The 13,085-nt window shown below is 37.9% G+C and overlaps 1 protein-coding gene across 1 annotated transcript in view; it reads left to right on the plus strand.

The window, feature by feature from the left end:
• The window catches only part of LOC107159664 (contactin-associated protein-like 3), a 204,593-nt gene extending 198,415 nt beyond the window's left edge, over positions 1 to 6,178 (plus strand). Inside the window, 3 exon segments of the mRNA XM_048800526.1 lie at positions 1,319 to 1,543; positions 1,645 to 1,716; positions 5,167 to 6,178. Of these exon segments, the coding sequence (XP_048656483.1) occupies positions 1,319 to 1,543; positions 1,645 to 1,716; positions 5,167 to 5,288 (419 nt within the window). The 3' untranslated portion in view covers positions 5,289 to 6,178.
• The last annotated feature ends 6,907 nt before the right edge of the window (positions 6,179 to 13,085 follow it).

A 13,085-nucleotide genomic window follows, 5' to 3' on the forward strand; every position in this document is an offset into this window, starting at 1 on the left:
TCAGAGAAGCCTGATTAAAGTTTGATTAAGGGTAGAATCTCAGTGATGTCAAAGTTCTTTCTTAGAAAAAAATATATATAATTATACAAAGGTTCTTGAAATAGAAGAAAAAAATACATAAAAGTAAGGGAAATAGTAGTTCTAGTCAGGAGATAAGCATGAGTAAAACCAAAGAGGGTTAAAGAGGGAAAACTAAGAGGAAACAACACTGTCCAAGGCTCACTCTCTGGCCTGTGGGTAACACCGGGAGGGACCTGGGGAGGGGACCTGACCATTATTAAGGGCCCATGCCCAAGGGCTGCTCTTACTGACGGCAAGTGAGCCAAGAGATGGATGAATGTGTTGGGGAAAAGAGTATCTTGTTTTCACGTAATGGTACAAGAGAATGTTTCTGATTGTGGGTGCTAAGAAAGTGGAACTCTCAAACTCAGGAAAGAGAAAAGGAGAAAGAAGAAGGAAACTATGTAACCCCAGCAGCTCTGGAGGCTGAGGCAGCCTCAGTGACTTAGGGAGGCCATAAGCAACTTAATGAGACCCTGTCCCTAAATAAAAAATAAAGAAAAAGGACTGGGGATGTGGCTCAGTGGTTAAGCCTGGCTTCAATCTCTGAAAAAAAAAATAATAATAATAATACACCACTAAATCAACAAAATAAAAAAACCATCATGCAAAATAAATAGTGTAAGATAAAATGAATCAAATCAGATATAGAAGTTGTTACTCTAAATGTGAATAGCCTCAATGCTGTCATATTCAGGTCAAAAAATATGTAGTTAAATGCTCTTACAATAAGGAAACCACTAGGAAGTCCCAGCTAATGAATTTCAGAGGTGCAGCGTTGCCAGCAGACAAGATGCGCCTGAGGTTAGAACAACTGAATGAGCTCAAAGGTGGGGGAGGGCATTATCTGGGGATAAAAGGTACAATTTGTTAAGAGGACATGAAAGCCATGAATCCAATGTACATCATGAAAGATGACAGTTGAACAGAAGGAGTAAAAACTGAACTTCCAGAGCTCTGTCGTCTCCAGGAGTCAGTTTACTATAATTCCTCCCGCGGCTGCCGGCTGTGGTCTCCCTGACAAGTGTGTTTTAATGATCAGTTTTTAAAAACCGAGTTCAGATCGTCGCCTTGAAGCCCCCACAGAGTCGCTGTCCCTCGCAGCTGTCCACGGAGGCCCTCTGCCCTGGAAATGGCCATCAGCCGCCTGCTCTCGCGCAGGGGGCGCAGGTCGGAGCCGGTGGCGGCTGTGCAGGCGGGGTCCCCAACCGCGCCCAGTGCCCCTGCGTCCTAACGCTGTGTCGCTTTGTCCCCGCAGAGCCCCCAGGCGCGGACCCCGACACGCGGCGGGCGGCGGCGCGCGGCTTCACCGGCTGCCTCTCGGCCGTGCGCTCGGCCGCGCAGCCCGCTGAAGGCTCGCGCCCCGGCGGCCCGGCCCGGGTCACCGTCCGCGGCCACGTGGCCGCCGGGGCCCGCTGCGCGGCGGGGGCGCGGCCCGGCGATGGAGCGCGGGAGCTGGCTCCGCGGCGCGCAGGTGGCGCAGGTGCGTGGCCCCCTGCCCCTCCCCGCGGGCCTTGGAACCGCGGCTGTGCGCGGTGGAGAGGGCCTGCGACGCCCTTGGCAGCCTCCCCTTTCCTACCCTAGGTCGTTCCGAACGCGGCGAGGAGGGAGAGCCTTTGGTGAAGGCGGACAGAAGCGACTCTGGGGTCATCGGAGGTAAAGGGACTGAAGGAACTCGTCTGCGGCAGTACTGTCGCTTTTTTAAAAAAAAAAAACTTTTTAAATTTTAAAAATTATTTGTTCCCATTTGACAGTATTAACTTAACAGAAAAATATAGCTAAGAATCAGCACTCCAGGAGGGGAAAGGGTGCTTGTGGGTTTTCTGAGTTGATGTTTACTGATTTAAGCTGGGGTTGGGGAAGTGGGAGGATGCTTCTGTGATGATTCCACTGAAAACTTGATTTTTAAAGAACAGGTAAAGTCTGGCGTGGTGGCGCTCCCGGGATCCCAGCTACTTGGGAGGCTGAGGCAGGAGGATGGCAGGTTTGAGGCCAGCATGGGCAACTGAGCAAGACCCTGCCTCAAAATAAAAGGGCTGGTGATGTAGCTCAGGGGTAAGGGGGCCTCCAGGTTCCATCCACAGTCCGAGGGAAAAATAAAAGAAAGTTACAAAATAATGAAAAATTCTTATTTCATAGATAGCTGTATTCCCTAGGATGTGAGGGATATATAGGAGGGAGGGAGAGATAGATAGAAAGATAGATAGAAGGATGGATGGATGGATAGATAGATAGATAGATAGATAGATAGATAGATAGATAGATAGATAGGGCATAGATCTGATATAGCTATTAGAGCAAGACACTGCCCCAAGTAATTATATTCACGGCCACAAAAACCTAAGCCAAAAGCCAAATAATGAATAGAGCACATGTGTTATGACACTTAAAAAAAGGCAATTTGCATGATTTAGATGTTTCACTTATTATTTGATTTTTTTAAAGAAACTTTAAAAAATTTAAATATGCTGAACATTACTTCAAGTGCATTTTTTTTTTTTTACTGTACAATTCAGTGTCATCTTGTACATTCTCAGTGTAATACAGCAAAAGCCACGGTTTATTTCACTTTTAATTGTCCTTTCCAGTTAGTCTGATAGATTATTTTTCACTGAAGGGAAAATTGAATACAATCTAAACATATCTTTTTGGCAATGAAAACAATGTTTCATTTTTTTGAAATATAATTTATCCAGAGCTGGTATGAAAAAAATAAGATTTCATATTTCCTCACTAATTAATTAATTGATTATTGAAATATTGTTTTCTTGTTGTATAGACTCTTCATAGTACATACAAAGCAAAATTTTTTCCTCTAAAATGATAGAAAACAAAACAATTCAGACATTATGAAAACCTGACTAAATATCTTTTTTTGTGTATTAACATTTGTCACTCTCTTGGTTATTTTTCTCTTTGAAATCAGTAAGGTATAAAATAAAAATACATGACCCAATGAGGAAAAAGCAGTTTTACACAGTTTTATGTAAGAAGATAGTCAAGAATGCATATCTAAAAAGACTACTTTTATCTTAGATTTTAAATCAAATATAATCCTTAATAAATCCTGATTTTTTTCTTGAGACAATTTTTCATTGCAATACAAAAGCAATTTAAAGATGTTCAACATTCCAGAACAGGATCCCAAGTCCTACAAGTGTTTGCAAAATGTCAAACTCAGCCCCTGACCTTCTTGAAGAGCTAGAGGTAGTCAGCAAATTGAAAACAGAACAACAATAACAATAACAACAAAAACTTACTTTTGGAATTTTATTGCTTTTGGTCAAACATCACTGGCAAGATTTTCTGTAAATATCACTGGCAAGATTCTCTGCTGTTCAACAATCAATCATACAGGGCTCTTGGGCTGTCCTGAGAAACTCTGATGAGCTCTTGAAGGAGGGGAGGGGAAGAAGGAGTATGCGCAGAAGGATTCCCCTGGTCTTTGTTTTTTTTTTTTTTTTCAATAATTTATTTTATTCTTCTCATATATATACTTCAGCCTTATTTCTTTCGCATATTTTATTGTCATAATTTGCATAAGAGATAAAATTCAGAGAATTTTTCTGTTATGTCTATTTATTACTAAATCAAGTGTTTGTTTTTTACTGTTATTTCAACCTGATCCTCTGAAATACTTGCTAGTATAATAAAAGAAATATTCAAGTAACCATTAGTCATTGAATTAGAAATATAATTTTATGAAATTATTATGATTTTTAAAACTAATAATAATTTTCATTTACTGAAAGTACCGTAACTATACCATACCTAGACTTTAATTAATTGTTTTATACACTTTATTTCATTTAATATTCATAAAGACTCTTCACAGACACAGTCTTCATATTCTAACAGTCACCAGATGGAGATACAAATTGATACCCTTTGTCTTACACTTACAATGTGGGCACTCCAAGCTTGGCTTTATACGTAGTTATTTGGTGTAGCATAGATTTGACTTTCATTCTTCACAAATATGATTGCTGCACAGCTAGCTTTCTTGGGGGTGCTTTAGCACTGTGGCTCTGAATTATAGCCTTAAACTAGAAGGAGGCACCAGGTCTTCCCCTCAGGTATTCTGATTCAGCATGAGTTCAGGTTGAGAACCATGGCATAGCTAATGGTCTCAATATTTTAGAACATTTACACCTGGTTCTTTCAAATAGTCCACATTCCACAAAAATAAACTTAATAAGTATCCCTGCAATATTTTTGGCGACAGGGATTGATCACATATATGTTACACTACTGCATTTCAAAATTATGTTGTCATTAAAGTATTTTGGAGTTGGGGAGGTAGCTCAGTGGTAGGGTGGTAGGCCCTGGGTTTGATCTCTATCATCAAAACAAATTTACAAAGATATAAAACAATTTCATGAAAATGTATCTACTTAGTTAAAAATAACATTTATTTTAGGATGGTACTAAACATACTATACTTTTTTTTTTTTTTTAGTAGTAGTAACCTTTTTTTTTAGCTTTATTTTATTCATTTATTTTATCTAGTGCTGAGGTTTGAACCCAGCGTCTCACACATGCAAGGCAAGCACTCTATCACTGAGCAACAACCCAGCCCCTATACTTTTAAGATAATTTAAAACTTCGTCTGAGAGCCTTGTGTATATTTGTTTTTGTTGTTTGTTTATTTGTTTCGGAACCAAGGATTGAACCCAGGGGTACCTAATCACTAAGCAGCATCTCCAGCCTTTTAAATTTTTTATTTAGAGACAGGGTCTCTCTGAGTTGCTTAGGGCCTCACTAATTTGCTGAGACTGGCTTTGAACTTGTGATCCTCCTGCCCCAGCTTCCCAAGTCCTATTTCTGTTTTTAAGCACAAAAGCTGAATTTCAATCACAGGCCTTTAGGGAAAAGGACTACCCCAGCTATATCCAAAAGTCATGGAAACTCAGACATACCAAATGTTATAAAACCACTGGACCTTAAAATTCCTGAGGCTTGATGGTCCCAACTTATGATATAGTACATGGTTGGTTTGTTGTAACCCAACTTATTAGGCAGTGATGTTAGCAAGGCCCCCAATTAAGGCAAAAATCACCATTTATATTCTGACTTGGTGTTCTTCTGTCTTCTCCCCTACCCCAGGTGTGATAGCAGTTGTGATATTTATTTTGCTCTGCATCTCTGCTATAGCCATATGCATTTACCAACAGAAAAAGTTACGCAAAGAAAATGAATCAAAAGTTTCGAAAGTTGAAGAGTGCTAGGACCACTCAGCGAAGTGCACGTGTCAAGACACAGTCCTGAGAGACAATGTCTTCTGGTTGGCAGTGGGCTGATCTACCCCAGCGACTGTGGACCGTCCTGATCTGGTCATCCCTGTGGGTGGGCCACTGCTAACCACCTGCTGAGGACCTGGGGTGCTGGGAGGCCCATTCTGCCTTGGTGGACACCTCCCTCCAGTGCAATTTATATGACAGTGAAGGAGGAATCCTCATTCATCATGGTGGAGTAGTTTGCCCCAGAAGGAATGCTCTCTTCCAACACAGAAATTTAGTTTGTGTAATAATTGTGGATTTTAGCTGAGAAAATGGCCACGAGGCTCTGGTCCTACGAGACAAAGTCAAACTCTAATGTTCTTTATTGCTCAGAAGCTTATCTGGGATCCCGTTCCTGTTCCCTGCTGATATTTTTTTTGGACAGGAAATGCTTCTTTGATCACTTCACCAGCATTTCCGTAGTCCTGCAATCCAGTGCCAAGGGCCTGCTAAAAAGTTAATGGCGTGTTTGATTTCCTTATCCGATGGTCAATGCAATGCAAGAGACCTGGAAATGTTATTTTTGGTGTATTGCTTTTTCTAATTGACTGTTTTTAATCATTTTGATAAATTTTAATGTTGAAATCAATATGGAATGTTGGTGATAACATTTTAATATCGAATTTTGTAATGGAACAGAAAATTGATAGGTAACAAGATGCAAACAGAATGTCAATTGGAGTCTGCCTATTTTCTTTGTAATCTGTAATTATAGTTTTTGTAAATTGTGATCATGCTTTTAACTAAATTTATGATGACATAAATACTACTTCTTATACTGAAAAAGATTTATTCTTTATTTATATCAATACCTGAAGGAAACATATTTTAAACTTATTCCCCCCCCCCCATATTGAGAAATTATGTCAGTTTTTTATCATTCTATATTTATATTTCTCTTTTTTCTTTTTCTTTTTTATTTGGGGGGTGGGGTGGAGGGGTGGGGACAGTGCTGGGGATCAAACACCAGGTCTCTCAGCTCTATATTTCTCTTTCTAAACATTGTTACTGATATGTCTGATTTCCTGAATTTTTACTGAATATCTTTCAATTTATTAGGAAAATCAGCTGCAATTTTTTTTTTCAAATATTCAATTGCTCTAAGCATAAATATCATTGTATAGTATCCTCTTGTCCAGTTGCTTTTGAAGTATAAGATGGAGGCTACTTGCTCCAAGGAAAGGCAGAATTTATAGGCTCCATATTAAATCTGCTCTTCTAGTCACAGGTTTATGATCACGAAGCCAGATTTTTAGAAGATCACACCAAACTGAATATATGCTACTAAGTACTGAAATGTGTCTCATTCGAGTTTATATTTATTTATTTATTTATTTATTTATTTATTTTTTTAGTTTTCAGCGGACACAACATCTTTGTTTGTATGTGGTGCTGAGGATCGAACCCGGGTCGCATGCATGCCAGGCGAGCGCGCTACCGCTTGAGCCACATCCCCAGCCCTCATTCGAGTTTATACACATACCAAGATAGCCGAAGATTGGAACTAACAGTTCCAGGAACGAGTATCGAGATGGTGGTTATTTGGTAACCACATGGAACTACCACTGGTTTAAATAAACCACTTACATAACAACAGTGATGCTACAGTCTCCAGAACCCAGATGCCAGCTGCCTGCCAAGCACTAATTAGATCATGGAGTTTGTCCACACCAGGGCAAGCTGGAAATATGCCAGTTAGCCTGACTACTACATAACTGAATTCCCATCTAATTTGTTTCAGTTTTGAAGGGATTACTACAGGTACTGTCTGAGGTCTGCTCCCAGCATAGGAGTTCTTCTCAGAGTACCTCCTCTCTACTGATATTTAAGTGAATGACAAAAGATCTTTCATTTCTACAGTAACATGTAGGAAACACACTTGCATGAATGATAAATGTTTTTTTTGGTTTTTGCTGTATCTCAGAGATCTATGCAGGGTGAAGAAAGATTCAACAAAGATAAAGTGCATTTGTAAGTTGGCATAGACATCATGTAATCACAAAAATTTTTACACACACATTTTACATCACAGATTTGGGTAGTTGGTATTTTATCTAATTGCAGAGAGTAAAACACCATAAACCACTGTTCTTGGTGTTTCTTGCAAGACTGAAAAAGTGCATTGATATATCATCCACTGTCAATCTTCTGTACTGATTTTTGGACTTTATCTTTTCGTTTGAAAATAAATTCACTTTTGGAGTAAAATAAAATTATTGTAAGGGAAGTTGTGTGAAATTTAAATTATGAAAATGTGACTTTTCCCCCCTAGTTTATATAAAATGTGCAGATAAATGCATTTTGTAATAGTTTGAGCATTAGTTTATATTCCTTGTATATTGAGATTAGCAAGACCTGTTTACCTTTTTATGATCTGATATTTATTATCTGGTAAGATTTTCATTCTAAATTCTTAAACAGAAAGTAAAGAAAAGATAAGTCTTTACTGATTACTAGAAGTATATATGTATGAATGTATATATTTCACCTTCTGCCAAGAGCAGCCATCAATTGACTAAAATACAGATGGAGTACTTTTTTATGTTGTTGCAGAGAAATGAGTCACTAAAAGTGAAAACCACTCTAATTATATAGAGTTTAGTTGTAAGTAGCACCCTTCTATATATAAAACTAACAGTGTAATGATTGCCCATATTTTGTTCTCACAAAAAGAAAATAGCATAACTAACACTCTTTATCTGAAAAGGCTGAAGTTTTTTGACTCTTAAGAACTTCAAACTTCTAATATTAAAACTAGAGTGGTTAATATGACATTGACCAATTGCTGGAAAATGGTGACATTGGCAAATGGTCTCATCTTGACACTGTGGCCCAAATTCACTGTAGGAAATCACTCCAATTCTTCATCATTTCCTAAGTGCCATCACTTTAAGCATGAACTTAACCTCTTTTGATTGTGGTTATTGCTGATAAATGACCGAGTCTATCTCATGTTTCTATTTCTGTGAAGGGTCAAATGGCTTGAATTAAAATATTTCTCCAGTTTGCTTTGATCCTTCATGGTAATAGAGACGTGGGGTAAATCGTGGGCACATACATAAGATTTGTTTTCCCTGCTGGGTCAGCTGTAGAGATGAGGAAGCAAACACAAAGGGTGAGAGTCACTTTGCCAAAGGGACAATACCATTGAGCTGTCATACTTTTATGAAACTCCTGGCTCATCTCGCTCTTGATGCCACTAAGGATAGAGCCATCTCCCTGCCTTCTCAGCATTGCTGAGCCGAGTGCAGAAACAGATTCCATTACTTGACATTCCATTTGCCTAGACTGATCAGTGCTTCTGGATCTCTGTTCACATCTTTTGAAAAAAGAAACATTTAATGGAAAATTGATCTTGATTTTTTTTAAAAAAATAAAATAATACTTTCATCCTAGAAGCAAACAAATGTCCCTTTTGTTTGGGTTATTCTGGAATCTACACTATAATTGACACAAATGGATCATTAAAATACTCTTGAAGTTGGAAAATAATCAAATGGACACTTTTTTCCCAGTTTCACAATTATTTTCTAACATTTTCTCTTTAGTTGAATATTTTCCTATTAGGGGAACTGTGTGCTTTAGTAATAGTTCATGACCTAAGTAAGGGAGAGCATAATGGTTGATCCAGAAGCAGCCCGATTCTGAAACCAAAAACTAAGGAATTTCCGATGCTAGGAACCCAGAATGATTAGACTGACCTTTATTCAGCTCTTCTATAAAAGCTCCGTATCCCTTGGCTCATTAGCCTTCTCTATCAGAGCGAAATGGAGGCATTATGTCACTTCTGCTTTCTATTATGATTGTTGCTATATATTGACAAATGACAGTTTTATATGTTTACGGGGTATGGAGGGATGTTGTGATGAAATGCAACAACAAGGATGAAATTGTGAAATAAGCCCATGATGGGAAGGTGAGTGACGTATAGCCTCACTGACAAGTGGAATTGGAATTGGGGCTCACAGAAACGTGGCAGAATGGAGGTCACCAGAGGTTGAGAGTGGGATGGGATGGAGAAATGATAATTGAGGGGTACAAAAGTTAGGAGGAAGAAGTTTACTTACTTATTTGTTGTCCAAGAGCTGCCCTGTTTTGCAGGAAGGGTAGATCTCAAATGTTATCATCATGAAAAGTGCCAAATATTTGTGGTAAGGGTCATGTTGGTTGGCTTCCTTTGACAGATTTTTGAATCAGAACATGATTAGGTGGTTGTGCAATATGCTATGGAGATATCCGTCACGCACTGTTTTAACAAATAAGCTTAAAAAAAGAAACTGATTTTTGTTCTTCAAAAAACTCATTCCAGGAATTATAGATTTTTCAGTTGGGAGGAATATTAACTATCATGTGTGCCAACCCTTTGTTTTCTTGCACATGCTTCTTGTGGATGTTGCTGAAGCTTGGCTCGTTGCTGGTGTGTTCTCAGAACATCCCTGATGGGGTTTTCGTGGTAGTACTCCACTGGAAGTGTGGATAATGCTTAAGAAAGTTAACACCTCTATCACTAAGACTGGCATCTGGATTTATATATTGTCTATTATCACATTGTTGGGAAAATATACTGGAGAACTATTTGTATTTGTCTTTTAAAAACTATTCCAATAATGTACTTTATCGCCCATAAATTGACCATGACCTTAAAAGGTAGTTTTTCATTTTATTGTATCATTATTTATTTTAAAATGTGAGATTCATAAGATGCCATTTGCCATATAAGTAAAAAGGCCTGTAATCACAAAACCAAACTTACTTATAATTTGGGGAATATTAAAATTGATAATTAGTTGGCTTATAATACCACCTAAACATTTGAGACCCATGTAGATATAGAACCTATATAGATAAAGTGATATAGAATCTATATCACTGCATAATATCTAATACCACATTTTAACTCTTTAAACAAACCAGGATGGGGAAGCAGGTAATTTTTCCCATTTCTGAAATCACACAAGGGCCTTCAATGCTTCTTGTTGTTGTTTGTTTGTTTGTTGCAATATTGGAGATTACACCTGTGAGTGCTCTAACATGGGGCTACATTAATTTTTATTTTGATGCAGGATCTTGCTAAATTGCAATCCTTCCACCTCAGCTTCCCAAGTCCCTAGGACTACAGGTGTGTGCCACTGCACCCAGCTCCCTCCATATTATTTTAATACCAGATACTCTCTCTTTAGTACTCTGTGTACATTTGTGCTGCACCTAAAGAGTGCACCTTTTCTGCACCACCCCCATCCCCAGCTAAGTGTTGCCCCATTTGGAGGCGATGTCACTTGGTTGACAGAGCACTGAAGAAAGGAACCGAGTGCAGAGTTCACACAGGACAGGGAGTAAAGCAGGTCACTGCCAGCTGTCCTGGAAATCCTCCTCGTTAACAGGGACCTAGGGAGAGTAGGCAGGAGGGGCTAGTAGTGCAACCAGGGGCTACACACTGCTATGGTCCCACTAAACACATCCGAACAGACCCGGACAAAAGAACAATTATCAAATGGTTTCTAAATCCCTGGGAAAAAGTTCAAGAGAACATACGGAAATATAAAAATTTCCAACACCCAACAAAGTAAAATCACAATGACTGATACTCAGAATAATTACCAGGCATGCACCGAGGCAGAAAAATATGACCTATAATAGGAAAAAGCTAATTTAAGAAATGATCCAGAACTTATTCAGATGTTGAACTACTAGTCAACAGTATTAAAATAACTATTATAATTATATTCCTATGTTCAAATACATAACATGGATGACATTGAAAAGGTTCAAATAAAACATATGGAAGCCCAGCATGATGGCACATGCCTGTAATCCCAGGAGATTGGGAGGCTGAGGCAGGAGGATCACAAGTTCAAAACCAGCCTCAGCAATGGGGAGGTGCTACGCAACTCAGTAAAACCCCATCTTTAAATACAATACAAAATAGGGCTGGGGATGTGGCTCAGTGGTTAAGCACCCCTGGGTTCAATCCCCAGTCCGAAAGATAAAAATAATAAATAAATAGGAACCATCTAGAGATAAAAGTTTCAGTGCATGAGATTTAAAACCTAATGGGTGGGATTAATGGCAGATTAGACTTTTCAGGAAAAAAAAGTTGAGTCAACTTGAAGATACAACTATAAAAGATTGCCAAAATAAAATAGAAAAGTAAATAAATAAATAAAAACAGGAGACAGGGAATAAACAGAGAATCAGTGACCTGAGGAAAATTTCAAATAGCCCATGTTTAATTGGAGTTCCCAAGGAGACAAGGGAAGGGATGGAGAGAAAAAAATATTAGAAAAGAATATTGGCTGAACATTTTTGCATTTGATGAAAATCAAACCGAGATCCAGGAAGCCCCACAGCCTCAAATACAAATGGTATTAAGGAAACAAGACCACGGAACATCACAAAGAAATTGCTTAACCCCTGCTATGGTAAAGAGAGAAAATCTAAAAGCAACCATAGAAGAAGGCAAGTTTTATACAGAGAACAAGAACAAGGACAACAGTAGATTTCTTTTGGAAGCAAAGCCACTTTTAACCAAAAAGGAAAAAATAAAACAACAACAACAAAAATTCTTCCTTAGATTTGTATATCCAGCAAAAAACTTGTTTCAGAAAAAGGTGAAATGAAAAATTTTCCAGCCACACAAAAGCTAATATAATTTATTATCAGCATATCTGCCCTCCAAAAGCAGTTTAAAAGTCTTTGAGGAAGAAGTATGAGAACAGATAGAAATATGGATCTGCACAAAGGGAGGAAGAACACTTACGTATATATAAGTAAATAAATATGACTTCTTCCTTATTATTTGAGCATTGACTGTTTAGAAATAAAAGCAGTATTGTGTAAGGTCTGTAGCATAAGTGAAATTAAAATGAATAAGAACAATAGCACAAAAGCCTAAATAAATGAAAATGTTGTTTGTACAGTTCTGAAACATTGTATAATATCAGTTAAATGTGGACAATAATAAGTTTTCTTTATAAAACAGTAATATCTAATTATTCAGTAAACATAACAAAATAGAATAATAAAAAACATTTGAAAGTTGAGTAAAAAAGAGGAAAAGGTAACAATACGTGGGGCAAATATACGACAAATAGCAAGATTAGATGTAAAATTTTGACGTTTGATTTTAAAATCCACAACTCCTCTTAAAAAGACAATGTTAACAGAAACAAAAGTCAAGCCACAGACGAGAAGAAACCATCTGCAACATTGTAGCTGAACACAATACACTTGTTTCCAAAATATATAAAGAACTCTTACAGTTTTCTTAAAGAGCAAAACAGAGAGAATAAAAAAGAGTGGATAAAGTTCAGTTACCAAAAGCAACAGACAAAGGACACACAAAAGATGGTCCATATAATTAGTCATTAAGGAAATGCAAGTCAGAGTTGCTTTTCTATACCCAAATATGACTAAGATGAGAAATATCGACAATACCAAGTATTGCGGAAAATGTGGATCTGTTGTAATTCTTACATATTATTGACTATAAAATGCTGCAATCTCTTTGGGAAACACTTTAACATCGTTCTATGCACTTAAACAAACATCTAGCCTATGAGCTTACAATTCCAATCATGGATATATTTAAGACACACACAAGAATGTTCCCAGAACTTTTTTAGTAATATCCTCAAACTGTGAACTACTAGAATGACCCTCAGAAAAAAATGAATAAACGTATTGTGTTAGACTCACAAAATAGAGTACTCCTCAGTTATGCAATGGAAAAACCACTCTGACCTTCAT

The sequence above is a fragment of the Marmota marmota genome, unplaced genomic scaffold (assembly GCF_001458135.2).
Source record: "Marmota marmota marmota unplaced genomic scaffold, marMar, whole genome shotgun sequence".
Taxonomy (NCBI): domain Eukaryota; kingdom Metazoa; phylum Chordata; class Mammalia; order Rodentia; family Sciuridae; genus Marmota; species Marmota marmota.